Genomic DNA, 27,888 nt, shown 5'->3' with positions numbered 1-27,888 from the left:
GTCTCCTCCTCCTGCTTCGCTTCCTCCTCCTCCTCCTCCTCCTCCTCCTCCTCCTCCTCCTCCTCCTCCTCCTCCTCCTCCTCCTCTGCTGCGCATGCTCCCATGACAGGGGCGCCCCCTCCCCCCTGAGCTGCACCCGGCCTCCCCTGCCTGCCTACCTCACATACCGTGTCCCTCGGGGGCAGCCCTGACCACAGCCTGTTAGGCTCATTAGTTTGCGAGGGGTGGAGGAAGCCCGAAGACCTCCCTCCCCAGGCTGCCATCCCTCTGGGTGGCTCCCCAAGTGGCCACCAGGCAGGGCCACCAAGGCAGGTCCGGGCCTTGGGTTGGGCCCCCTCCCCCCCGCAAAGTTCTCGTCAGGTCCAGGGCCCCTGGTGCATCTGCTCAGGTTGGGGAGGGTGTCTCTGGGGGGGGGGGGCGGCGGGGGTCAGTAGCAGGGGTGGCACCATCTCCTGGGTGGGGGGTGGGGGTGGGGGTGGGCGCCAGGTTAGAGGGGCAGCTGAGGGGTTAGGAAGCGAAGGGCGGGGCTCCGGACCTCAGCGTCTGGCTAGAGGAGACCCTGAGCGGCTGTCCCGTCCTCCCTGGAGAGAGAAGCGGAGAAGCAGAGTCAGGCCCCACGTCCTCACGTCCCCTCCCTGGCTGGACACGGGGAACTCGAACCTGACCCCCCCGCAGCCCGTGCGCCCCCTCTGAATGCTGGCTCACCTGGGTTCCGTCCCTGAGGACAGCCACCTGCATTTCTAGGGTCACTGTCACCTGTTCTATGTTGCTCTGATGGGGGCGGATTCTCTTCAACTACAGAGGGGATGGTCAGAGGGACACGGGGGGATGGGGGGGCAGCTCCACCCCCTCTCCTGACAAGCCCCCCGCAGTGACCTCAAGGGTCCGCGGGCACAGACACCCCTGCAAGGAGGACAGGCCGAGGGGGGAGCGGGTGCGGGCTCAGCAAGGAGACAGTAGCTCTGCCTGTCACCCAGAGTCCCTCATCAGTCACCAGGGGGCAGCGTGCAGGCCACGTGCCAGGCGTGTGAAGCCAGGCGGCTCTGGCTTCTGTCCTCCCTCGAGCTTGCCCAGGGTGGACGGTGGAGCAGGGCTTTGCTCAGGGTCACCTCTGGTCATCTGCAGGAGGCTTCTCCCTTTGACTGGGCGATCCTGCCATCTGTCCCCATGTGGCTACCTGGCTGAGCCCAGAGTCCTAGGTGGGCCTCCACTCCAGCTCACAGCTGTCCCCAACTGTCACCCTGACCCCGGACACAGCTCACACCTGGGCGGGGGCCCCTGATGGAGTCCAGTTGGCCACCTGTCCCCTTGTGAGCCTCTCAGGGAGGGGTCACTAGGCTCCCATGCCACTGTGTGGGCCGTCCCTGGTGGCCAGCTGCAGTCCCCTCCAGGGGGTCCAGCCCCCTTCTGCCTTCAGGGGGGGGTGTTTCTGGACACCTGGCTCCATAGCCAGACCCCTGTGTTGGGGACGAACCCTCGGACCTTCACTCACTGTCCTGGACAGGGACATTGTGTCCACTGTGTGGGCCCTTGTCACATGCGACCACCCTCGGGGTCTGAGCACACGGTCTCAGGCCCTCTCTGGTGGCCGCCCTGCCTCTGTGGTCGCTTGTCACTCCTGGCCACCCTCCTCTCCTGGAGCCCGGCTGCTGTTGCCACCCGGCCTGCAGTTCTGTCTGTCTGCAGAGACCTCACACCTGAGCAGATGGTGCCAGGCCAGGAGACCAGAGAAGTCTCTCCATGGACACAGGGACAAGTGGGGACCTCAGACTGGGCCTCTGCCCCTCAGTGTTCTGGACACCTGCCCAGCCTGCACTGGCCCTCAGCCCTTGGGGACCAGTGTGTCTCCATGCTGACCTAGGCTCCTGCCAGGGGACATGGCCACCTCAGGGACACAGTTTCCTGCCTGGTGTTGTCCTGACACCCAGCTGAGCTAGGCCCCGGGCCACCCTGGTCCCCTGTCCCCTGTCCCCCCTCCCCCCACTTCCCAGAGTGAAAGCTTCCTTACCAGCTTAAAGATTTTGGAGAGTGTCCCCTGGGGGTCCCCCTTGGGCCCCTTGTGGGCTGAAGCCCGGCCTCCATAGCCAAATCCTGGCTTCTGGCCCTCAGCTCCCTGTTGGGGGGGGGGGGCAGAGGTCACTCAGAGCCTGGCCAGGTGGGGTGGCCATCCTGGGGGGACAGAGGTCACTCAGAGCCTGGCTGGGTGGGGTGGCCATCCTGGGGGGACAGAGGTCATTCAGAGCCTGGCGGGGTGGGGTGGCCATCCTGGGGGGACAAAGGTCATTCAGAGCCTGGTGGGGTGACCATCCTGGGGGCACAGAGGTCATTCAGAGCCTGGTGGGGTGACCATCCTGGGAGGCACAGAGGTCACTCAGAGCCTGGCCAGGTGGGGTGGCCATCCTGAGGAGACAGAGGTCATTCGGAGCCTGGTGGGGTAGGATGGCCATCCTGGGGGGACAGAGGTCATTCAGAGCCTGGTGGGGTGACCATCCTGGGGGCACAGAGGTCATTCAGAGCCTGGTGGGGTGACCATACTGGGAGGCACAGAGGTCACTCAGAGCCTGGCCAGGTGGGGTGGCCATCCTGGGGAGACAGAGGTCATTCAGAGCCTGGCCGGGTGGGGTGACCACCCTGGGGGCACAGAGGTCATTCGGAGCCTGGTGGGGTGGGATGGCCATCCTGGGGGGCACAGAGGTCATTCAGATCCTGGCCAGGTGGGGTGACCATCCTGGGGGGACAGAGGTCACTCGGAGCCTGGCCGGGCAGGGTGACCATCCTGGGGGGCACAGAGGTCACTCAGAGCCTGGCGGGGTGGGGTGACCATCCTGGGGGCACAGAGGTCACTCAGAGCCTGGTGGGGCAGGGTGACCATCCTGGGGGGCACAGAGGTCACTCAGAGCCTGGCCAGGTGGGGTGGCCATCCTGGGGGGCACAGAGGTCACTCAGGGCCTGGCCAGGTGGGGTGGCCATCCTGGGGGGCACAGAGGTCACTCAGAGCCTGGTGGGGTGGGATGGCCATCCTGGGGGGACAGAGGTCACTCAGAGCCTGGTGGAGTGGGGTGACCATCCTGGGGGGACAGAGGTCATTCAGAGCCTGGCCGGGTGGGGTGGCCATCCTGGGGGGCACAGGTCACTTAGAGCCTGGCGGGGTGGGGTGGCCATCCTGGGGGGACAGAGGTCATTCAGAGCCTGGCCGGGTGGGGTGAGTGCCCTGGGGGTCTGGGACCCAGCCTGCTGGAGACAGACTAGATGCTCCTGGTCCCGCTCCTGTCTCCCATATCACATCCCTGACCCACAGTCGGGACACAGGGACCCACTCATGATGGCCACCGGCCCAGGGGTCCCACTGGGGACGTGGGACCAGGAGCCTCTCTCTCGACCCGTGTGGGGTGCAAGTAAGGCCGATGCAAGTCTGTGTCCCCACAGGTTTAAGGCATCAGCTGGACAACCAGATGCCAGCAGTACTGGGGCCGCTGCCTCTGGGAAGGCCCCCAGGGGGCTCGGAGTTGTGTCCAGCCCAGAGCAGGCCTCTCATCCCTGCTGCTCGGACACCTAAGGGGCCTCTCAGCATGGGGCTGGCCCTCTGCCCATCTAGGCCCTTCCCCTCCACAGCTCAGATCAACCCAGCCCTCACATGGTGGGGGTGGGGTGGGCAGAGACCGTGGGGAGACCACAGCCCCCAGATCTGCAGGGGTGGGCTGGGAGGGGAGACCACAGCCCCCAGGTCTGCAGGGATGGGCTGGGAGAGGGTCCACAGCCCCCAGGTCTGCAGGGGTGGGCTGGGAGGGGAGACCACAGCCCCCAGGTCTGCAGGGATGGGCTGGGAGAGGGTCCACAGCCCCCAGGTCTGCAGGGGTGGGCTGGGAGAGAGTCCACAGCCCCCAGGTATACAGGGGTGGGCTGGGAAAGGGTCCACAGCCCCCAGGTCTGCAGGGGTGGGCTGGGAGAGGGTCCACAGCCCCCAGGTCTGCAGGGATGGGCTGGGAGAGAGTCCACAGCCCCCAGGTATACAGGGGTGGGCTGGGAGAGGGTCCACAGCCCCCAGGTCTGCAGGGGTGGGCTGGGAGAGGGTCCACAGCCCCCAGGTCTGCAGGGGTGGGCTGGGAGAGGGTCCACAGCCCCCAGGTCTGCAGGGGTGGGCTGGGAGAGGGTCCACAGCCCCCAGGTCTGCAGGGGTGGGCTGGGAGAGGGTCCACAGCCCCCAGGTCTGCAGGGGTGGGCTGGGAGAGGGTCCACAGTCCCCAGGTCTGCAGGGGTGGGCTGGGAGAGGGTCCACAGCCCCCAGGTCTGCAGGGGTGGGCTGGGAGAGGGTCCACAGCCCCCAGGTCTGCAGGGGTGGGCTGGGAGAGGGTCCACAGCCCCCAGGTCTGCAGGGGTGGGCTGGGAGAGGGTCCACAGCCCCCAGGTATACAGGGGTGGGCTGGGAGAGGGTCCACAGCCCCCAGGTCTGCAGGGGTGGGCTGGGAGAGGGTCCACAGCCCCCAGGTCTGCAGGGGTGGGCTGGGAGGAAACATGTCATTAGTACCACAGAGAGCGGAGGGAGCAGACAGAGCTCGGGTTAGCTGCGGGCTGAGACGCCCCCCACAGCCACGGTCACCCCACATCCTCCACCTGGTCTGCACCTAGAGAAAGAGACAGGGAGGGGCTGCGGGGAGGGTGGGCTCAGCCTGAGGGCCGCTGAGGTGGCCGTAGCCTGCCAGGAGACTGCTTCTTCTGCCCTTTTCTACCCTCCTCTCCTCTTCTTTCCCCTTCTCCCCTCCCTGCATCTCTCTCTGAGCAGAGCGCCTCTCCGCTCTGGCATGCATGATGTCAGGACCGAGTGTGGGACCTTCTCTGTGCATCTCTGTGCTTGATCACTTCACTATCTCTTTTGAAATTTATTCTGTGCACTAGGAGATGGCTCAGTGGGTAGAGTGCATGTCTGATCACGTATAAGGTCCTGGTTTCAGTCCTAACACCATGGGCAGCACTGGGGCAGCATGGAGGGTGGGCAGGGCTGTGGGGTGTCTCCTCTCTCAGCACCCTGCACAGCACCCAGGGAGCCCATGGAGGGTGGGCAGGGCTGTGGGGTGTCTCCTCTCTCAGCACCAGGCACAGCACCCAGGGAGCCCATGGAGGGTGGGCAGGGCTGTGGGGTGTCTCCCCTCTCAGCACCCTGCACAGCACCCAGGGAGCCCATGGAGGGTGGGCAGGGCTGTGGGGTGTCTCCTCTCTCAGCACCAGGCACAGCACCCAGGGAGCCCATGGAGGGTGGGCAGGGCTGTGGGGTGTCTCCTCTCTCAGCACCAGGCACAGCACCCAGGGAGCCCATGGAGGGTGGGCAGGGCTGTGGGGTGTCTCCTCTCTCAGCACCCTGCACAGCACCCAGGGAGCCCATGGAGGGTGGACAGGGCTGTGGGGTCTCTCCTCTCTCAGCACCCTGCACAGCACCCAGGGAGCCCATGGAGGGTGGGCAGGGCTGTGGGGTGTCTCCTCTCTCAGCACCCTGCACAGCACCCAGGGAGCCCATGGAGGGTGGGCAGGGCTGTGGGGTGTCTCCTCTCTCAGCACCCTGCACAGCACCCAGGGAGCCCATGGAGGGTGGGCAGGGCTGTGGGGTGTCTCCTCTCTCAGCACCCTGCACAGCACCCAGGGAGCCCATGGAGGCTGTTCTCTCTGTGTGTCTGTCTCTCTCTCTCTCCCTCTCCCTCTCTCCCTCTCTCCCTCTGCAGCTACCTCTCCTCCTCCTCCTCCTTTTTCCTCTCTCCCCCCGTCTGTTTCTCTGACTCTATCTCTCCCCCCTCCTTGCCCAAGCAACCCCCACACCTTCCCAGGAGTCCAGCTCTATGGACCAAGTGGCCGAGTGCCTCTCTGCTTAGCAGAGAGTGTCTGGGAGCAGAAGTGCTCTGCTGCTTGCTGGGTCCCCATGCAGACTTCAGCTGTAAATCCTACTGGAGAAAATGGGTTTACTTAATGATTCTTCTGCTCCTCCCTGGGGAAAACACCATGGAATGCTCCAGAAAGCCTCTGGAAAAGAAGCATGTGCTGGTCCTGGGCGAGCTGTGTGGGGGGCCCTCTGGGAGAGAAGCAGGCAGTTAGGAGAGTCGGGGTGGGGGGCGGAGAGAGGGGAGCGCGGAGTGTGGTCAGAAGCGAGAGCGGAAGGACAGTGCTGACCACCTACCCAGCTGAATCTGCTCAGGCCTCTGCCCTGTGAGAGCAAGGGAAGGAGGGAGGGAGGGAGAGAGAGAGAGAGAGAGGTCAGTGCCAGAGGAATCTTGTCCACCAAGACTCAGTCTGACATGGGAGGCTGGTCCCACGGGTGTGGTTCACACCCACAGGCAGCATCAGGTGGGGACTGGAGGGTGACACAGGGACCAGGATGTCTGCATGGCCACCTGCCCCCCAGGGGAGGGATCGGCGGCCGCTTGCCAGCCAGTCCTCTTGGGGTGTCCGTGGCGGGGCCTGGGGCCAGCCTGGGGACCTGTGGCCAGTCTCTCCATGTGACTTAGGAGCGTGGAGGAGGGGGATCACAACCGGGGAGGACTTACCTTTCCTTGTGATGGTGGAGGTGTGCGAGGAGTCACCTGTGGAGACAGAGCCGTGAGCTTGGCGGGGGTGCTCCCAGGTCGCCTGTGCATGCCCAGCCTGCGGCTCTGGGCACAAGCAGCTTCCACTCTCTGCAGCCCCCCTTTCAGCGGGAGGGATATCTGCGGGCACATGGCTCTGCACAGCCCACACCGGCTCCCCGAGAGCACGGGGGTCTGGACACCACACTGAGGGAGCTCCTGAGACCCCCTTGGCAGCAATGGACATGGGAGCCCGTCCGCCATCCTTTCTAGCGGGGAGGCAGACTCACAACCCAGTGGAGTTCATTCAGTGTTCTTTGGGGTATGTCCACACTGCCTTGGATCTGAACTTACTGGGGTCAGGGGTGCATGCAGACCTCGTGTTTCTGAGATAGTGCACACCTGAGTGAAGTGGGGCTCAGCTCATCTGGGACAGACTCACACCCATGTGCTGGAGCTGGGGGCATGTGGGAAGGACTCATACCGTGTGCACAGCTCAGGGCATGTGGGAAATGCTCACATCTGTGTGCACAGCTCAGAGCATGTGGGAAATACTCACACCTGTGTGCACAGCTCAGAGCATGTGGGAAATACTCACACCTGTGTGCACAGCTCAGAGCATGTGAGAAATACACCTGTGTGCACAGCTCAGGGCATGTGGGAAAGACTCACACCGTGTGCACAGCTCAGGGCATTTGGGAAATACACCTGTGTGCACAGCTCAGAGCATGTGGGAAATACACCGTGTGCACAGCTCAGGGCATGTGGGAAATACTCACACCTGTGTGCACAGCTCAGAGCATGTGGGAAATACTCACACCTGTGTGCACAGCTCAGGGCATGTGGGAAATACTCACACCTGTGTGCACAGCTCAGGGCATGTGGGAAATACTCACACCTGTGTGCACAGCTCAGGGCATGTGGGAAATACTCACACCTGTGTGCACAGCTCAGAGCATGTGGGAAAGATTCACACCTGTGTGCACAGCACAGAGCATGTGGGAAATACTCACACCTGTGTGCACAGCTCAGGGCATGTGGGAAATACTCACACCTGTGTGCACAGCTCAGGGCATGTGGGAAAGGTTCACACCTGTGTGCGCAGCTCAGAGCATGTGGGAAATACTCACACCTGTGTGCACAGCTCAGGGCATGTGGGAAATACACCTATGTGCACAGCTCAGGGCATGTGGGAAATACACCTGTGTGCACAGCTCAGGGCATGTGGGAAAGGTTCACACCTGTGTGCGCAGCTCAGAGCATGTGGGAAATATACCTGTGTGCACAGCTCAGAGCATGTGGGAAATACACCTGTGTGCACAGCTCAGAGCTGTGGGAAATACTCACACCTGTGTGCACAGCTCAGAGCTGTGGGAAAGACTCACACCTGTGTGCACAGCTCAGGGCATGTGGGAAATACTCACACCTGTGTGCACAGCTCAGGGCATGTGGGAAATACTCACACCCGTGGGCACAGCTCAGGGCATGTGGGAAATACACCTGTGTGCACAGCTCAGAGCATGTGGGAAATACATCGTGTGCACAGCTCAGAGCTGTGGGAAATACTTACACCTGTGTGCACGGCTCAGAGCATGTGGGAAAGACTCACACCTGTGTGCACAGCTCAGGGCATGTGGGAAATACACCCGTGTGCACAGCTCAGGGCATGTGGGAAATACATCGTGTGCACAGCTCAGAGCTGTGGGAAATACTCACACCTGTGTGCACAGCTCAGAGCATGTGGGAAATACACCTGTGTGCACAGCTCAGAGCATGTGGGAAATACACCTGTGTGCACAGCTCAGGGCATGTGGGAAATACACCCGTGTGCACAGCTCAGAGCATGTGGGAAATACACCTGTGTGCACAGCTCAGGGCATGTGGGAAATACTCACACCTGTGTGCACAGCTCAGGGCATGTGGGAAATACTCACACATGTGTGCACAGCTCAGGGCATGTGGGAAAGATTCACACCTGTGTGCACAGCTCAGAGCATGTGGGAAATACTCACCTGTGTGCATAGCTCAGGGCTGTGGGAAATACACCTGTGTGCACAGCTCAGGGCTGTGGGAAATACTCACACCTGTGTGCACAGCTCAGAGCTGTGGGAAATACTCACACCTGTGTGCACAGCTCGGGGCATGTGGGAAGACTCACACCCGTGTGCACAGCTCGGGGCATGTGGGAAGGCTCACAGCTGTGTGTGGGAAGGCTCACAGCTGTGTGAACCAGAGCTTAGAGCGTGTGGGTCAGTCCTCAGTGCTAAGTGTGATGGATGGGTCTCCAACTGGAGCCGCAGCTGGCTCAGCCTGGGTGTAACCACACCCCTGGGCCGGCATCCTTGGGAGCACTGCCCCTCCTGGGCTGAGCCAGTGCTGTTGGGACCCCTCAGCCCTGGACGGGACAACACGCCCTCCCTGCCCTGGGCAGTACTCACAATATTCTTAAAGAAGTGCACCACGGGGTTCTCCTCCTGCGCCCGGCCGTGCGGGGACTTCTGGGGCAGTGAGCCATAGTGGGCAGGCCTGGCTGCGTGGTGCGTGTCCTGCAAGACAGGGGACTCAGGACCCTGCGCACACACAGCTGGCCGCTGCTGAACTGAGCCACACACTCACTGACCCTCAGCCCACAGCAAGGACAGGACATGGGAGCCAAGGCTGAACCAGCACTCTGCAGGCAGAATGTTGTAGAAGCCTAACTCAGCACGGGCCAGCGCCGAGGAGCACCTTCCTGCAGACCACTGGCATGCGGGCACCCAAGGGGCCATCAGCAGGAGGGAGGCCCCACGGGAACAGTGTGGCTAGCTCTGTCCACGGACACGGAGCCCCTGCAGTGTGGCCTGGTGGCATCCCAGCAGAAGGGGACAGGAGGGGACAAGAGAGACAGGACAGGAGGGGACAAGAGAGACAGGACAGGAGGGGACAGGACAGGAGGGGACAGGAGAGACAGGACAGGAGGAGACGAGAGAAAGGACAGGAGGGGACAAGAGAGGACAGGAGGGGGCAGGACAGTAGGGGACAGGGGAGATAGGACAGGAGGGGACAAGAGAGACAGGACAGGAGGGGACAGGAGAGACAGGACAGGAGGAGACAAGAGAGACAGGGCAGGAGGGGACAGGCAGGACAGAAAGGGACAGACAAGAGACAGGAGGTGACAGAAGGGACAGGAAGGGTGGGAGGGAACAGACAGGACAAGACAGAGCAGCAGAGAACAGTTAGGGGAGCAAGGGACATGTGGGGACATGAGGGGACAGACAGAACAGGAAGGACAACACAGGCCAGAACAGGAGGGGATAGGCTAGGGCAGCAGAGGACCAACAAGACAGGACGGGCAGGCCAGGCCTCAGGATGGCAGGGCAGGGAGGTGCTCTCTCCTGACACCCGGCAATTCCAGAACCTTCTCAGGGCTGTTGGGAAGAAGCTGAATGAATTCTTTTAGCCCAAGCGGTCCCCCAAGGCTTGTCTGGGGATTCAGGAAGTGCCGGGTCTCTGTGCTGACCCCTCCCCACGGCAGTGATCCGGCAGCCGGCCCTTCTCATCCTGACGCTTGTCGCTGAAAGACCCAGTGTACCTCTTACACGGGGCTGACGGGGTGGAGGGACGTGCGGCTTCATGTATGGACCTGCATGAAGCGGGCAGCTTGAGAGTGAGCGTGCGGAGCTGTGATATTGGGGTGGGGAGGTGGGGGCAGTCCTTTTGTGTCGATGTCTCACGGCTCCCAGCAGGGACCTGAGCCCCGAGACTTTTCCTTACACCAAGAGGGTCCCCAGCTGTTAACCCAGAGTCTACAAGGGGAGGGGGGACCTTTTTCCTTTCCTTTTTTTTAAAGTAGATTTAAATTTTTTAAATTATTTAATTTTTAAAAATTTCTTTATTGGGGGGATTAATGTTCTACATTCAACAGTAAATACAATAGTGTGTACATGCATAACATTTCTCAGTTGTCCACATAACAGTACAACCTCCACTAGGTTCTCTGTCATCCTTTTTGGACCTGTATCCCCCTTACCACCACCACCCCCCCCCCCCCCGAATCTTTTACTTTGGTGCAGTACACCAAATGCAGTTCAGGTTCTTTAAGGAGATTTTTTTTTTGAAAGAGAATCAGACATTCGGATTCATATTTTGTTGTAGTTATTATTATTATCCCAGGGCCCTGAGCGTTATTATTATTATTATCCCTAGAGCACTGCTCAACTCTGGCTGATGGTGGTGCTGGGGATTGAACCTGGGAACTCAGCCTCAGGAAGGAGAGTCATTTGCAGAACTGTTATGCTGTGTCCCCTGTCTGGGACCGAAGGGTAGCTATAGCAATTGCCAAGGCCAGACGCGTCCTCCCGCCGGGCCGCTCTCCAGCCTGTGCCCAGCAGCTCAGACCCCGCGCGGCGGCCACGTGCTTGGAGTCCAGCTGCAGTGACGCCGAGTCCACCACACGCCATATGCTAGCAGTAAACACAGACAGAGAAAACCCAGAGCTCAGGACAGGGAGACAGCCCAGCCTGTCAGAGCACCAACCTGAACACAGCAGGCCCCAGAGCTGCAGGTTCAAGCCTCAGCACCACCTTAGGCCAGAGCTGAGCAGGGCTCTAGTCTCTCAGTCTCTGCCTTTGTGTGTGTGTCTCTCTCTCTTCCTTCACTCCTTCCTCACAGTAAATACATCTTAAATATTAAAATATTTAAAACCCCAAGTTTAGAAGCCCAGTAATACAGAGTGACACCAAGTACACACATTCCTATCTGCTAATCTGACAAAAGATAATAGACTTTTTACGCCCAAATCTAGAAACCCCGGTGGGAGTTAGACAAGAGGGAGACAGACCGTGTTCATGGAGTGCAAGGCTTCACACACAGTGAATGTGAACTGTAAAACAACTGACCTTTTCCTGTCCTGCACATACATAATTGTAAAAAAAAATGAGGGAGTCGGGCTGTAGCGCTGCGGGTTAAGCACACGTGGCGCAAAGCGCAGGGACCGGCGTAAGGATCCCGGTTCGAGCCCCCGGCTCCCCACCTGCAGGGGAGTCGCTTCCCAGGCGGTGAACCAGGTGTCTGTCTTTCTCTCCCCTCTGTGTCTTCCCCTCCTCTCTCCATTTCTCTCTGTCCTAACAACGACGGCATCAATAACAATAATAACTACAACAACAATAAAAAACAAGGGCAACAAAAGGGAAAATAAAAATAAATAAAATATTTTAAAAAATGAAATAAAGCAGAGGTCTCAATTGTTAGCAAGCTGATCTGCAGATATGATGGAGCCCGGTGAGACTCTCCTCCTGGACACTGTTTAGAGAGAGAGCTTCACGGCCGGGTGGTGGTCCCCACCTGCGGGGGGGAGGCTTTGCGAGTGGTGAAGCACTGCTCCAGGTCTCTGTCTCTCTCTCTCTCCTTCTCTATCACCCTTTTCCCTTTCAATTTTTGCTGTCTCTTTCCAATAAATAAAGATAATAAAAAATTTAAAAAGAAAAGAAAGAAAATTCACTGTTCACCAACCCCTCTTACCATTCCCACCGACAGGAAAGAAAGCAGTGCTTTGCACAGTTCCCTGCTTATGCTGCTAACCTGTGGAGCTGAGAGTAAAACGCCCTGAAGAAATCAGTGACCGCTTCCTACATTCTGATTGTTTGCAGCTATGGTGCTTGGGGAAAAGAGCCATTCTCAGCAGTCACCAAATCTCCTTATGTTCCCAGTGCTTAGACCATCTCATGTGTAAATATAAAAGGCTCGTCATTTAAGGACACCAGTGTCTTTGGCTAGATGATTTTCAGAGAAATTTACAACCCATGTATCACCTGGGATTACTGTTGCTGTTAATAACATGCAAATACGATACAAAAAAATTTAAAAAGAAGAGAGAGAGAGAGAAAGAGATGGATTCTAAAATTGTCTGAAAATGCAAAGGGTCCAAAACAAAGACCAAGGAGGGGAGAGAAATCTCCCTCAAGATGTCGCATCGCTTGGATTGAAGATGTGTGATGTGGCCATGGTCATCTAGACAGTGTAGGCCTAGGCAGAGGGACACACGGACACAGTCATGGGAAGGAGCCACAGAGACGCCACCCACTGTGTTTGACGGAGGCACAGAGATGACCCGCTGGACGGCGAGGAGAGTTTACAAGCAGCAGCATCAGAACAAGAGGGTCCCCACGTGAGGACGCGAGGCCCTCAGCGCGAGTGACAGACCCCTCATTCCCCAGCACGCGCCCTTTCACAAAGTCACCACCGCTCAGAAGACGGCATAAAAGGAGATCGTGGCCGGGGCAGGGAACACGTCCTCGGACCTGACGCCAGCAGGGTCCACAAAAAAAAAAAAAAAAAAAAAACAGACCCGAGGGGACGGGTGGTGGTGCAGCTGGTGGAGCGCACATGTCCCAGGGCACAAGGACCCAGGTTCAAGCCCCTGGTCCCCACCTGCAGGGGGAAGCTTCACGAGTGCTGAGGCAGGGCTGCAGGGGTCTCTCTGTCTCTTCCTCACTATCTCCCCTCCCTCTTGATTTCCGGCTGTCTCTATCCAATAAATACAGATAAAAAAGCAATAAAAGTCAACAAGAAGATAACCGGCATTGGCTCTGTAGACAAGACGTCGCTAAGAGGATGACAGCGCAAGCCGCAGACGGAGGGAGAACACGAGGGTGTCGCGTACGCAACCAGGACGCAGAACCAGAACACGGGGCGGGACCAGAACACGGGGCGGAACCAGAACACGGGGTGGAACCAGAACACGGGGCGGGACCAGAACACAGGCGGAACCAGAACACGGGGCGGAACCAGCCAGACACCGCGTGAAAAGCTGACCCGCGGAGCCCGCCATGTCTGAGAGGACGGACACCGCCCCAGGGAAGTGGGGGTCCACGCCACAGAGCCGCAGCCTCAGAGTGGCCACAAAATGCTGGCAGTGCCCAGTGTTGGCAAGGACGGGGGCAGCAGGGACTCAGCTGCACTGGGCTGCAAGGAGGTGAGGCCACTCTAGGAAAGCACCGCAAACCTCTCCCTCTCTCTCCCTCTCTCCCTCTCCCTCTTGCCTCCAGGGTTGTCCCTGGGGCTCAGTGCCAGCACTGTAAAAAATGGCGGCTAATCCCTAGCACTGCAAAAATGGTATCATCTGTTTTCCATCTACACCATGCCTTGGCCTCGCGTGAGCTTAATGTGCAGCTTGGTGATACGAGAATCCGGCGGGATGCATTGGATCGACCTTCCCGTGGTGCATCCCGTGAGTACCCATTTATTGGGGAAACTGACGATCCTTCCTAGCCGACTGAATCCACATGGATCCCAGTCACTTTCAAAGCCAGCAACAAGCAGACATCAGGCTCAACCTGACGCTGTTGACTGGCTACGGAAGGGCAAACGCTAGAAGAAGAAACGAGAATCCGGCATGAAGCCCAGCCAGTCTATCTTGGCGTTACTCTCGATCGCACTCTGTCATTTCACGAACATCTCATAAAAACTGCAGCAAAGGTGGGCGCGAGGAATCACATCATTGCAAGACTGGCCAGCTCCTCATGGGGCGCGAGCGCTTCCACACTACGATCATCCTCTCTGGCATTATGCTATTCCACTGCAGAATACTGTGTCCCAGTATGGTTCCGTAGCCCCCATGTCCACTTGGTCGATTCCAAATTATATTCCTCCATGAGGATAATTTCTGGAACCATCCGTTCCACCCCGGTTCCATGGCTGCCAGTTCTTAGCAACATCGCCCCGCCAGATGTTCGTCGGGATGCGGCATCATCTAAGTTCATTTCCCACGTCTACGCTCGACCGGACCTGCCAATATACGTGGATATCTTCGCCCACCCTGTCCAACGCTTGACGTCTCGTCACCCAATCTGGTCCCCTACGCCTACGCTGAACTTCTCTGTTCCAGTCTCTTGGAAACAGAGCTGGCAGTCAGCTGAGGTAAAGAACAAACACCTCATCACAGACCCCTGCGAGCGTCAACCCGGCTCTGACCTAGCACGTTATGATCGGGCCCTCCTCAATCGCTATCGAACAGGCCATGGCCGGTGGGCCGCTATGTTCCATCGCTGGGGAACCAGAGACGACCCGAACTGCCCCTGCGGCTCCAGAAGAAGTGCCAGCACTACCAATCCACTGCTCCTGATGGCCATTTCCCCCCATTTTATTGGACAGGACAGAGAGAAATTGAGAGAGGAGGGGAGACAGAGAGGGAGAGACACCTGCAGACCAGCGTTGCCGCTCTTGAAGCATCCCCCTGCAGGCGGGGAGCACGGGCTTGAACCCAGATTCTTGTGTGGGCCTTTGCACAGGGCACCACGCCCAGCCCCCTGGGGGTTCCTACCAAGTTAAACCCCAGTGTGTGTGCGTCTCTGTGTGTGGCTGGAGTCTTGCTGAAGTGCAATTTCACTCTGCCAGGCCACTTTTCCAGAGAGAGAGAGAGGAGAGAGAGAGAGAAGAGAGAAAGAGGGAGGGAGAGAAAGAGAGAGAAAGGGAGAAAGAGAAGAGAGAGCAGAGGGAGAGAGAGAAAGAAAGGGAGAAAGAGCAGAGAGAGCAGAGGGAGAGAGATAAAGAGAGAAAGGGAGAAAGAGAGAGGAGAGAGAGGAGAGGGAGAAAGAAAGAGAGGGAGGGGGAGAGGGAGAGAGAGAGGGAGAAAGAGGGAGAGAGAAAGAGGAGAGAGAGAGATACAACATCAGAGCCTCCTCTATGGCCGCAGCGCCTTCTATGTAGTGCCTGGGCTCAAGCCCGTCCAGGCCTGCTCCTCACCCACTGAGCTGTCTCTTCAGCCCCGAGTGAGCCGCACAGCACTGGCCACAACTCCACTTCCTGCTGAGAGTGATAAACGGGGTGAGAAAAGGCCACGCTTGCAGGTGGCTCTTACAGCAGCCGCTCACCTCTGGAAGGAAGGAACACCCGTCTTAAGGGACATCCCGGCTTTACAGGGAAGCCTGCCTGTCCCGGGGCCGTCTGTCGGTCCCTCTGGGAGTCCCTCGGTGAGAAGGATGCAGGGTGTCTCCACCCACGGTCATCACCAGCGGGGCTGATGCCTTGCCGCTGTGCCGAGGCCTCTCCTGGTGCTTCTGACTCACCGGGTCTGGGGGCGGCAGAGTGGCCTCAAGCTCTCCAGTGCCATCGCCTCCCACAAGCCGCCCCTGAGGCAGTGAGGGCGTTCAAAGCAGCCCTGACACCAGTGACCTTACCTGGGGTCTCCCTGCCCTCACAGAGATCTCTGAGGCTCCGGCTGAGATGACGAGTGGGGGGGGGCAGGGTGCAGGACAGAAGGACAGACCTCTGTCCCAGACCTTTTCCCAGGTCCCCAGATTTGTCACCCTAGAGGGTACAGGGTCCATGCCACACCACAGCTGTCATGGTGACAGGGCCGCGTCGGTCACCCTCAAAGGGCTTCTTCACATGGCGAGGGGTGTGTGACACAAACTGACCTCCTGGGCCATTCTGAGAGCTTCAGGTCTCAGCTTATCCGCGCGGGAACCCGTCACCCGTCTGTAGGGGACGCTCACAGCCCTCCTCCTTCCCCCCGGGCCCGGCCCTTCTTCCTGTCCCCGGGCACCCCGAGCGTGAACGGCTCAGATGCTGGCCTTCTGTGTCCTCTCAGCCCTGAGGCCCCTGGGGTCAGCCCCTGCCAGGGTGGGGGTCCCATGACCCCCGCACTTTGTGGTGACCACCAGGTGTCCCGGGTGACAGTAAGCCAGCGTCCAGGTGAAGTGACACCACTGGGGGGGACGCCCCTGGGCAGGAGGATGACAGTCTTCTCCTGGGGCTGAAGTAGTCACTTTTCCCTCCAGCAAGTTGCTTCCAGAACCCGCCCCTCCCCAGAGCCCTGCCCCACCAGGGACAGACAGACACAGGCTGGGGGTGTGGATCCACCTGCCAACACCCATGTCCAGCGGAGAAGCAATGACAGAAGCCACAACTCCCACCTTCTGCTCCCCATAGAGAATTTGGGTCCAGGCTCCCAGAGGGATAAAGCACAGGGAAGCTTCCAGTGGAGGGGAGGGGACAGGGACTCTGGGGGTGGGAGCTGTGTGGCACTGTGCCCCTGTAATTTATAATCTTGTCAATCACTATTAAATTACTAATAAAGAGAGAGGAGGAAGGAAACAAGAAATCATTTCTGCCCTGCAGTGTCACCCGTCATCAGCAGAGGGCGCCAGCAGGCTGTGACTGTCCCCAGAGCAGGTTCTGGCGGGAGGTGGGACAGGCCCGTCCTGGCGGGAGGTGGGGACAGGCCCGTCCTCGTCCCCGTCCTCTCCTTACAGGTGGCTGACTGCTGGCCCGGGAGCCAGGACGGGACAGGACAGGACACTGTGCGAGTGCTGAGCTCTGGGCATGACCCCGGCCCCCACGGTGACCCTGGCCAGCCCCCTGCTGCGCCCAGACCCTCAGAGTCGGGAGGGGGAGGCAGGAGGGGCAAGTGTCCCCAGCGGTGAGACGGGTCCCGCCTTCCTGTCACCTTTCTGTGCGGTGCTGGGCTCCAACCCAGGACCTCCCACCTCTGCACTGCCACCAAGTCAGCCCTGGGACCAAGATTTTAGTCTGTGTTTTTATGAGACAGACAGAGAGACAAGATGGAGGAGATCTATTTAAATGATATAGGGAGAGAGAGGGAGAGGAAGAAATGAGGGAGAGGAAAATACAGAGAGAGACAGGAAAGGGAGAGAAAGGGGGAAGAGAGGTAAACAGAAGGAGAGAGAGAGAAACAGGAAAGGGGGAGAGAAAGACACAGGAAGAGGGAGAGAGAGAGGACAAGGGGAAGGGGGAGAGAAAGAAGGAGAGGGGGAAAGACAGGAAGAGGGAGGGACAGAGGAAGAGGGAGAAGGGGAGAGAGAGAAAGAGAGGGAGAGGGGGAGAGAGGAAGACAGAGGAAGAGGGGGAGAAAGAAAGAGGGAGAGGGAGAAGGGGAGAGAGAGAGAGAGGGGAAAGGAACAGAGAGAAAGAGGGAGAGGGGAGAGAAAGAGGGGAAGAGGGAGAGAGTGGAGAGGAGGGGAGGGGAGAGAAGAGACAGGAAGGCATCACCATTCTAGGAACTTCTGGTGCCACTCCCCGTGTGCTCTCATGGGGTGTCAGGGCTCGAACCCAGGGCCTCGCTCCTGGAGGCCACGTGCTCTACCCAGGGGTCACCTGGGACCCTCCCTGCCATTTGAAGGGATGCCACAGAGAGGGGCCTGCAGACCGGCGCCCATCCCTGGGCCCCGCGGACCCTGGCCCATCCGAGTGTCTCCCCGGTGGCCTCAGACAGAGGAGTCGGGACGCGGGCCACGCTGCCCCAGAGGACTCTGCGTGTGGGGACGGAGGCTCTGGGGCCGTGTCACTACTGGGGACCACCCCCAGGAGGCAGTGACGACTCTTGTGCACATCAGGGCCCTTGGGTGGCCTCCACGGTCTGTCCCTTCCTCTGGGCTCTGGGCGTCTCCGTGTCCCTTCCCCAAGCATGTGACAGTGACCGAGCCTCTGCCCTGCCTGTCCAGGGTCCAGACTAGATCCCCAGGGTGCTCGGGGGGACCCACCCTTCCTCCCTGGAAGCTGGGGAAGGAGGACGAGCAGGTGCGGGCGGCTGGTGTGTCTCCAGGGGTGTCACCTGTCCGAGACGGACAGACAGATGGACGGACAGACTGACCAGGGCAGGCAGGACGTGCCTTCCCCATCCTGGGTCGCCAGGGCCTGTCCCCCCTACCCCCAGTCCTGGACACTCCCGTGGTGACTGTCCCCTGGGGATGGAATGTCACTGACTCCGGGTGAGTGTCCACTCTGAGCCAGGGCCACCGGCGCCTACCCCACCAAGGCCACCCAGCCAGCCACCTAGCACTCACCTGCCCACAGGTGACCATCACTCCCAGCTCTGAGCCGCTGCCTGTCCGTCCACCCACCGACTGACTGCCCAGCGTCCAGCCCCTTGGCCTCTCTCCTTCAGCTCTTGGGAATGGACCCCTCAGGGGTGACACCTACCTGATCCCTCACGGGGATGCCAGCCTGGTCCCCATGTGTCCTCAGGGCTGTGAGGACACTCACAGGGGGCAGCCTCTTCCCAGGATGGGGACCCCGTCCCTGCCTGGCACTGGTTCCAGCTGGGGACACACACGGTCCCCAGGCTGCTGGCAGTGGCACCGCCATGGCCGGGCTGAGGATGGCTTGGGGACCATGTGTGTGGGCGGCCAGCTGACCAGTGAGGCCATCCCCCGGGGGGACGGAGGACAGGCCCGGGTCCCCGGTCATAGAGAGGGTCCTCTCCCCACGGTGCAGGTCTGCCAGGACCCACAGGACACGGCTGGTCAGGGCCAGGGCGGTTGGCACCCCAGGCCACAGCAGTCACTGTCCCCAGCCCTGCCTGCCAGGGGCCTTCTCCCTAACCCAAACCCAGCTTCCTGGAGACCCCATGGGACTGCCTGAGGCCACTCAGGAGTGACCACAGAACTGGGCAGGAGTGGGCCGCCACAGCCCTGCTGGGGACTTCAGGTGATCCCGGTGACCTCAGGTGGCTTCAGATGGCCTCCAGTGACCTGAGGTGGCCCCAGGTGACCTAAGAGATCTAAGGGACCGTGTGTGGCCTCAGGTGACCCCAGGTAGCCTGGGGGAGGCTAAGGGACCTTGGCCTCAGGTGACCTCAGGTGACCTCAGGTGGCCTCAGGTGACCTGGGGGGGCTAAGAGATCATGTGTGACCCCAGGTGACCCCAGGTCACCTAAGAGATCTAAGGGACCGTGTGTGGCCTCAGGTGACCCCAGGTGGCCTGTGGGGGCTAAGGGACCGTGTGTGGCCTCAGGTGGCCTCAGGTGGCCTGGGGAGGCTAAGGGACCGTGTGTGCCCTCAGGTGACCTCAGGTGACCTGGGGAGGCTAAGGGACCGTGTGTGCCCTCAGGTGACCTGGGGGGCTAAGGGACCGTGTGTGGCCTCAGGTGACCTCACGTGGCCTGTGGGGGCTAAGGGACCATGTGTGGTCTCAGGTGACCTCAGGTGGCCTGTGGGGGCTAAGGGACCGTGTGTGCCCTCAGGTGACCTCAGGTGACCTGTGGGGGAGGCTAAGGGACCGTGTGTGGCCTCAGGTGACCTGGGGAGGCTAAGGGACCGTGTGTGGCCTCAGGTGGCCTCGGCTGCCCAGCTCACTTACCTTGTAGAGGCTGCACAGACTGCGTTGGGAGGGCAGGTGGCACCCATGCTGCTTTAGCCAGGGGACCTGCTGGGGACAGAGCGGCCTGTTGAGTCCCCACGGGGTCACACGCTCCCCGGTGGCTTGGCTGGAGCCCAGCCAGGGGGAGGGGCAGGAGGAGGGCACATAGGGGCAGGAAGCCGCGGCCGGGAAGGGGGCCTGGGGACCCAGCTGTCTCGCGTCTCTCCTGGGGCCTCACCTGGGGAGGGGTCCGAGTGGGGACGGGGCAGCAGTGGCCACCAGCGCTGTCACTGTCACCATGGCCACTGTGTGTTCTGCTTTGGGTCTAAGGCGCAGACGAGACGGGGTCCAGGACACCCCCACGTCCCCTGCTGGCCAGAGCAGGAGAGGAAGCCCCCCCGGGAAGGGGGCGGTCTGGGGCTACTTCAGTCCCGAGGGGAGCCCCTGTCCCCCAGATCAAACCACCTCCTGGGCGGTCAGAGCTCAAGTGACCAGCTTCCTCCACTCAAGGCTTTATTGGAGACAGAGAGACAGAGACAGAAAGACAGAGAGACAGACAGGTAACAGGCCCAGCTTTGGCGTGTGGTGCTGCTGGGCTTGAGCCTGGGTTCGAGGGCACGGAAGCTGGTGTTTCTGTTTTTTCCTTTTCTTTTTTGTTTTGTTTATAGTTGTTGTAGTTATTACTGATGTCGTCGCTGCTGGACAGGACAGAGAGACATGGAGAGAGGAGAGGGAGACAGAGGGGGAGAGAAAGACAGACACCTGCAGACCTGCTTCACCGCCTGGGAAGCGACTCCCCTGCGGGTGGGGAGCCGGGGGCTCTTTCCCCGCTGCGCTACCGCCCGGCCCCCGTCTCTGTCTCTGTTTTTCTCAAGGAAGGAATGTTCTGGAGAACAGCAGCACGGGTGAGGGCCTAGAAGCTGCCCCCGGAGCCATCTGCCCACTCTGCTCCCCTCTGGTGGGCATGGGATCCAGGCTGAGACGCAGCAGGCAGCTTCTCGATATCACCCTGGCGGCCCTCGGGGTCTGCCTGCTCTGGTTGCAGCAGGGGTGGGGTCCCTGCCCTCCCTTCCTTCCTTCCTTCCTTCCTTCCTTCCTTCCTTCCTTCCTACATTCATTCACTCATTTTTCACCCATGTGCTATATTCTGCTGCTCTTGGTGAACTTTAATTTTTCTTTCATTTTCAGATGGAGACAAAGTCAAGGAGAGATACCACAAGGGACAAGAGGCAAGGAGAGACACCACCACATCACTCCACCATTCGTGGAGCTTCCCCTGGTGCTGTGTGAGCTCTAATGTGGTGTCAGGGGCTCAGCCCGGGTCCGCACGAGTGGTGAAGCCGGTACTCTCCCAGTCCCTTCCCTCTTGGTGGGGGCCAGGGGCCCAGCCCGAGCTGAGTCTCCCTCGCTTTGGGGAACACTTGGGGACTTCTCAATTTGGAGGTCGGCACAGTTGAAGAGGCCCACTCCCAGCACGAGAGCTGGGTGACGGCAGGGGACATTCTCTGAGGCTGTCACAGCAGAGTGAACAGAGACAGACGGGGAGAGACAGAGACATCAAGAGAGACAGGTAAGGACACAGAGACACCCAGAGACATACAGAAAGAGAGATCAAGAGACACACAAAATAATACAGACGTGTCAGGGAGACAGTCAGAGATACAGAAATAAGGAGATACAGAGACATAGAACTAAGAGAGACGTAAACAGAGACACAGAGAGATATAATGAGGCATAAAGACAAACAGAGAGATATCCAGAGACAGACACAGCAGGACAGACTCAGACACAGGGACAGAGACAGAGGAAGAGAAACAGAGAGAGAGAGAAACACAGAGACAAAAATAGAGACACAGAGACAGAAACAGAGAGAAAGATAGAAGCAGAGACTCACAGAGAGATACAAAAAGACAGACACACACACAGAGAGAGAGAGAGGTACACAGAAAACAGAGACACAGAGAGACACACAGATAAAGACAGAGAAGAGACAGCAGAGGGAGACCGGGGTGGAGAGGTGCAGCCCCCACGGGTGGTGTGGGCCAGGCCAGCCCGCAGCCCGGCTCCGAGGCCCGGGTCCTGAAGGGGCCGAGCGGGAGGGCCTGCAGGCGGCGGGCAGCCGTCACCCAGCCCAGACTTCAGGCAGCCTCGGGGACCTGGAGCCAGGAGTCACAGGGGACGTGTGTCCGGCCCCCGGCGGCCATCCCTCGCGGAAGCAGGGGCCCTTGGGACACGAGCGAGAGGGGATGAGGGCGGGCTGCCCTGGGGGGACGTGGTGAGGGACAGACGCACCAGGGAGCCGGACCCCAGAGCCCGGCCGGGGCCCCACAGACACACTTGGGGGCTCCAGGCACATGGAGGGGGTGCAAGCCCCGTCACCCGCCAGTGCCCACCACACCCAGGCCTTGGGGACAACAGGCGGCCACTCCACCGGCGGCCAGGCCGGAGATACTAGAAGTCCCCACGGGAGGAGACCTCACGCAAGACTCAGCCAAGGACTGGTCTGGACGCGGGGGACCCCAGGGCTGGCCGGCTGGGCTTGTGGTCAGTTCTGCAGGCTCCTGGCCCCCACCTGCTGGACCCCAGAGGCTAGGCTGACGGGTGGACGGCCCTGGAGCTCAGTGACAGATGTGGCACCGGGGCAGCACCCAGGAGCCTGCCTGAGGCCATGTGCAGGGAACTGACCCTACCTCAAACCCAGCTGGGTGCTGGCTCAGTGCCCGCCTGCCCACCCGCCGGCCACAAGGCGGCCTTTCTGCGCGCAGGGCACCTCTGAGCCCCCACCCCAGGAATGGGCGTGGGGGGCTGCATTCCCAGGCCCGGGGGTGGCTGGCCGCCAGGGACATTCCACCCATTGGGAGCCCCTCACCCCAGCCATGGAGGCATGGTCGGGGGAGCCGGGCCCCAAGGCCACCCCGGGTCCTGAGAGGCAGGGAGTAGCCGTGGCCAGGGAGCAGGGCAGGGGGGAGATGGGGGCACCCCCGAGGTGTGCTGTCCCCCAGATCAGACAGGAACCACAAGTGCCAGAGTCCCTCCCCAATCATCTCTGAGCAGAGACCTTCTCCAGCATCTCTGAGCAGAGACCCCTCCCCAAGCACCTCTGACCAGAGACCCTTCCCCAAACATCTCTGACTAGAGACCCTTCCCCAAACATCTCTGAGCAGAGACCCTTCCCCAAACATCTCTGACCAGAGACCCTTCCCCAAACATCTCTGAGCAGAGACCCCTCCCCAATCATGTCTGACCAGAGACCCTTCCCCAATCATCTCTGAGAAGAGACCCTTCCCCAAACATCTCTGACCAGAGACCCTTCCTCAATCATCTCTGACCAGAGACCCCTACCCAATCATCTCTGACCAGAGACCCCTTCCCAAACACCTCTGACCAGAGACCTCCCCCAAACAGCTCTGAGCAGAGACCTTCCCCAAACATCTCTGAGAAGAGACCCCTCCCCAAGCACCTCTGACCAGAGACCCCTCCCCAAGCACCTCTGACCAGAGAGCCCTCCCCAATCATCTCTGACCAGAGACCCCTCCCCAAGCACCTCTGACCAGAGACCCCTCCCCAATCATCTCTGAGAAGAGACCCCTCCCCAATCATCTCTGACCAGAGACCCCTCCCCAAGCACCTCTGACCAGAGACCCCTCCCCAAACATCTCTGACCAGAGACCCCTCCCCAATCATCTCTGACCAGAGAGCCCTCCCCAATCATCTCTGACCAGAGACCCCTCCCCAAGCACCTCTGACCAGAGACCCCTCCCCAATCATCTCTGACCAGAGACCCCTCCCCAATCATCTCTGACCAGAGACCCCTCCCTAATCATCTCTGAGCAGAGACCCCTCCCCAAACATCTCTGAGCAGAGACCCCTCCATAATCATCTCTGACCAGAGACCCCTACCCAAACATCTCTGACCAGAGACCCCTCCCCAATCATCTCTGACCAGAGACCTTCTCCAAGCATCTATGAGCAGACCCCTCCCCAAACATCTCTGAGCAGAGATCCCTCCCCAATCATCTCTGAGCAGAGACCCCTCCCCAATCATCTCTGACCAAAGTCCCCTCCCCAATCATCTCTGAGCAGAGACCTTCTCCAAGCATCTATGAGCAGAGACCCCTCCCCAAACATCTCTGAGCAGAGACCCCTCCCCAAACATCTCTGAGCAGAGACCCCTCCATAATCATCTCTGACCAGAGACCCCTACCCAAACATCTCTGACCAGAGTCCCCTCCCCAATCATCTCTGAGCAGAGTCCCCTCCCCAATCATCTCTGACCAGAGACCCTTCACAAGCATTTCTGAGCAGAGACCCCTCCCCAAACATCTCTGAGCAGAGACCCCTATCTGGAGTGGGCTGGCCTGTGTGGGCAGTTGTGAAGCCCAGTGGTCTGAGCTGGCTGCCCCCAGAGAGGACAAGGCTGTGGCCTCCCCTCTGTCCATACTCAGCCCTGGAGGCCCCTGACAGCCACTGAAGCCACTTCTCACTGCCCACTGTCCCGCGACGGTGCCCTCAGGGCCCTGCATCTGCGGCAACCTGGCAACCGCCTTCCTTCCTTCCTGCCTGCCTTCCTCCCCTCCTCTTTTTCTTTCTTCCCCTTTTTCCTCTTTCTCCTTCTCTCCCTACCCTTTTCTTTCCTCTTTCTCTTTTCTTCCTTCCTCTCTTTCCCCCTTTCCTATAACATGTGCACTCAACCAGGTATGCCACCACCTGGCCCCTCTCCCTTTCCTTTTTCTTCTTTCTGTCTTTCCCTTTCTTTCTTTCTTCCTTCCTTCCTTCCTTCCTTTCCCTCTCTTTCTTTCTTTCTTTCTTTCTTTCTTTCTTTCTTTCTTTCTTTCTTTCTTCCTCTCTCCCTTCACCTTTTTTTCCCCTCCTTTCCTCCCATCCTTCCTTGCATCCTTGCAAAACACAGAGGACCCAAAGTCCAGAACCTTTCCTTTGGAAGCACGGAGACCCCTGCGGCTGGTGTGCCCTGAGTCTGCCCCGAGAGCCCTCACGTCCTCCTCACCGGGGCCACTCCCAGGGGAGCAGGGCTTCCTGGGATGCTAGAACTAGGGCCGGGGCCAGCTGACCGATGCTTTGGTGTCAGGAAGCTGTACCCCCGAGACAGACAGGATGCAGAGGCAGGACGGTGGGCGTGAGGCAGAGAGCAGTCGGTCCTCTCAGGACACTCGGCCCGGCCCGGGGTACCGGCAGAGGGGCAGTACAGCGGCCACTGGCCTCCGCCCTTTGGGAGGACTCTCAGACCTGAGTCAAGCCCGAGCCTCCCCTGGACCCTGACCCCAGCCAGGATCCCAGAACAAAAGACAAACTCAACAGTCAGCGCTGAACAATTTCCAGACCACCTGGCCCCCCGTTTTCAGACTTGGAGTCGGAGCAAAGCCCTGACACTTTGAGGGCCGAGGCCGGGGCCGGGGCTTGGGGTGTCCGGCCCCCCACGGCAAGCCCTCTGCTGTGCCCTCACCAGATCTCAGGGCCAGCGAGCGGATGGGGCTGGAGGACAGGCTGTTGTCCTCTCCTCTGGCCTGGCTGTCCTGTTTGCCCCCCCCCCCCCAGCCAGCCAGCACCCCTCAGAGTCCAACGGACGCCCGGCCCCGGCCTAGGGCTGGCCATCCTGGGTGGCCTCTTCTCTCACACAAACCCAAAACCCTCCACAGAGCCAGCACGGCCAGCAGAGGGCGCGTCCCTCTATCCCTTTATTAAGACTTCTGAGTCAGCTTTCTAGTCCTGCTCTCAGCTCTGACAACACCTCCCCAGACAACACCGTTAGCCCACCTACACGTTAGCTGTCAGGCTCAGGAAAAATTAGTAAAGTCACGGGCTCCTTGGAACAGACCTAAAGTAGACTTTCTAGCTTCTCTCCACATGGAGACACCTAGTTTCATCTGCTCTATTCCTGCCTTTAGGTTCCTGATTATTAAACACTTTGTTCTGCTTTATATCTTAACTCTTTTCAGCCATCAAGTTGCAGATGCCACCATGACACCGTCCTGACTTCCCTGGGAAGACGCCCTCGCCCACGTGTCCTGGAGCCTCCCCTCCCCAGAGCCCTGCCCCACTAGGGACAGACAGACACAGGCTGGGGGTGTGGATCCACCTGCCAACACCCATGTCCAGTGGAGAAGCAATGACAGAAGCCACAACTCCCACCTTCTGCTCCCCATAGAGAATTTGGGTCCAGACTCCCAGAGGGATAAAGAACAGGGAAGCTTCCAGTGGAGGGGATGGGACACGGAGCTCTGGGGGTGGGAGCTGTGTGGAGCTGTACCCCTGTGATCTTACAGTCTCGCTCATCATTATGAAATCACTACTGATAAAGATAACACAAACAAAAACCACTGTTGACTGTTAGGAGCCTGCAGGGGTAACCAGGACGGTGGCCAGAGCAGTCACAGAGGCGCTCAGTCCCCTCCTCCCCGACCCCGTCCCCGTTGACGTCGCAAACAAGTCAGACAGCAGAGCATCGGCTCAGAGGGGCTTTACCGGCCAGCTGACCCCAAAGACCTGAGGGCCGGGGTGGGGGTTGGGGGGTAAGCCAGGACAGGGGTTCCTCGCACCCCAGGACGAGGGAGGGGGACACAGACTGGACGCAGAGCCCCCAGAGTCACACATGGGGACCCCCGCCTCGTCCCTCCCGTCCAGAATCCGGAAGGTACAGAGTTTGCAGACGGGGCGGCCAGGTGGCCTGCACCCCGGGGAGCTGGGCTAGTCCCGGGCGCTCACCTTGGCCGAGCCCCGCTTGGGGACGGCCTTGTCCCCGCTGAAGAAGCGGCCCAGGGTCTGGAGCAGCCCGCGGTCCCCGGCCGGGCGTCGGGGCAGCAGGCCAGGGCGGCCGTGGTCCAGGGCGCTGGCGGACGCCAGGTACTTGGCGCTGTGCCGCTGAGAGGGCCTCTTCTGTGCGGCCATGGCGGGGCCCAGCTCCTCCACAGTCTGCAGCCCGTCCGACTCCAAGGGTCTGTCTTTGAAGGTGTTGTCCTCCCGGCCTGGGGCGTCTCGCGAGAAGAGGCGGGTGAGGTGGGGGCGGCTCCCCTGCTCAGCTGGACGGGCGTCCTGCCAGACGTTGCCGGGGCTGGCTGCGCCCGGGGAGTCTGTCACCGCTGCGTCCCGGGAGGGCCCCTCATTGTCCCCGGCCACATCTGCCGCCCCTGCGAACAAGGGGGGACAGAGTGAGCGGACGCCTGCCCCACAATGGTGCTTTCTTCACTTTGGGCTCCCAGGCGCCTGGCATGCTGGGGCCAGGCCTGGGGCAGGGGACAGAGATGGGCAGGGACAGGGGCAGGGGGACAGGGATAGGGGACAACGGCAGGGGATGGAGGACAAGGTCAGGGGCAAGGGACAGAGTGACATGGATAGGGAACAGGGGCAAGGGGACAAGGGCAGGGGACAGGGGGACAAGGGCAGGGGCAGGGGGCAGGGAGAGGGGCAGGGGGACGGGCAGTGTCAGGGGACAGAGGGGCAGGGGCTAGGGGTTGGGGTAGGAGATGGGCAGGGGGACAGGGCCAGTGTCAGAGGACAGGGGGTAGGAGACAGGGGTAGGGGGACAGATGCAGGGGACAGGGCCAGGGTCAGGGGCCAGGGGGCAAGGGCCAGGGGACAGGGAGTAGGAGACAGGGGCAGAGGACAGGGGCAGGGGATGGGGGGCAGGAGGTAGGAGACGGGATGGGGACAGGGTAACAGGGAGCAGCAATCAGGGCCACAGGAGACAGGACCCAACTGGTGTGGACAGGGAAACAGGGTTTAACCTGAGAGGACAGAGGGTCAGGGGCACAGGAAGATAGGGTCCAACCTGAAGGGACAGGAGACAGGACCCCACCTGAAGGGACTGGGGGACAGGACCTGAGGACACCCCTGTGACTTACTCAGCCTGGACCATGGGCACCAGCCACCAGGCACCCTTCAGCCATGTCCCTGGAAGGCCAGCTTTGTGAGGACAGGCGTGACACCCCCACCTCCGGGTGCCTGGCTGAGGCAGCGAGCCTGGCATTGGCAACAGGGCAAGACAGGGCACCTCGGCTCTTCCGCAGCTCAGGCCAGGAGCCCGGCACCCACAGCCCCCTGGTCCCTGGCCCAGCATGGCCTCAGTGAACAGGGGCTCACGGCCTTTCTCTGTGTCCCCTCTGTCTGGACGTGGGGCCAAGGCCACTCCACGAGGCTGCACGCTGGGCTCAAGCACTGAGGGAGAAAGCAGCTTCCTCCATCCAGCTCAGCGGCCTGGAGTGAGGGCTGGGGGTCGTCCCTGGCCAGCCTGCTGCCCGTGGACAGCCACCCA

General features: G+C 60.3%; 1 protein-coding gene and 1 long non-coding RNA gene across 6 annotated transcripts; one reads left to right on the top strand and one right to left on the bottom strand.

Moving 5' to 3' along the window:
- Positions 1–344: 344 nt before the first annotated feature.
- MBP (myelin basic protein) lies at positions 345–26,783 on the bottom strand. Of its 5 annotated transcripts, none has more exons than XM_060183834.1 (7): positions 26,343–26,783; positions 19,623–19,691; positions 8,984–9,091; positions 6,528–6,563; positions 6,161–6,187; positions 2,009–2,113; positions 345–581 (listed from the first exon to the last, which is right to left on the bottom strand). In XM_060183834.1, the coding sequence occupies exons 1-7, from the start codon at positions 26,523–26,525 to the stop codon at positions 537–539; spliced, it is 573 nt and encodes a 190-aa protein (XP_060039817.1). In that variant the 5' UTR covers positions 26,526–26,783; the 3' UTR covers positions 345–536. The 5 variants fall into 5 exon arrangements, with proteins under 5 accessions (XP_060039817.1, XP_060039813.1, XP_060039814.1 ...); XM_060183830.1 differs by having other exon boundaries at positions 19,623–19,688; positions 26,343–26,669; XM_060183831.1 differs by lacking the exon at positions 6,161–6,187 and having other exon boundaries at positions 26,343–26,669.
- Positions 2,434–3,515, top strand: LOC132536245 (uncharacterized). The gene is made up of 3 exons (XR_009547901.1): positions 2,434–2,505; positions 2,792–2,816; positions 3,208–3,515. It is a non-coding gene; the product is annotated as an uncharacterized LOC132536245 (long non-coding RNA).
- Positions 26,784–27,888: the final 1,105 nt, after the last annotated feature.

The sequence above is a fragment of the Erinaceus europaeus genome, unplaced genomic scaffold, assembly GCF_950295315.1.
Source record: "Erinaceus europaeus unplaced genomic scaffold, mEriEur2.1 scaffold_323, whole genome shotgun sequence".
Lineage (NCBI taxonomy): Eukaryota > Metazoa > Chordata > Mammalia > Eulipotyphla > Erinaceidae > Erinaceus > Erinaceus europaeus.
Note: the sequence above shows the minus strand (reverse complement) of the source record. Positions and strands in the feature narration are given on the sequence as shown.

What these genes read in the sequence shown, in the direction of transcription:
- MBP (XM_060183834.1), bottom strand. Translation starts at nt 26,525, where the DNA reads ATGGCCGCACAGAAGAGGCCCTCTCAGCGGCACAGCGCCAAGTACCTG. An exon ending in TGCACTTCTTTAAGAATATT is followed by an intron (nt 6,564 to 8,983) that starts GTGAGTACTGCC and finishes CTGTCTCCACAG; the next exon opens with GTGACTCCTCGCACACCTCC. An exon ending in CTCCACCATCACAAGGAAAG is followed by an intron (nt 6,188 to 6,527) that starts GTAAGTCCTCCC and finishes TTGCTCTCACAG; the next exon opens with GGCAGAGGCCTGAGCAGATT.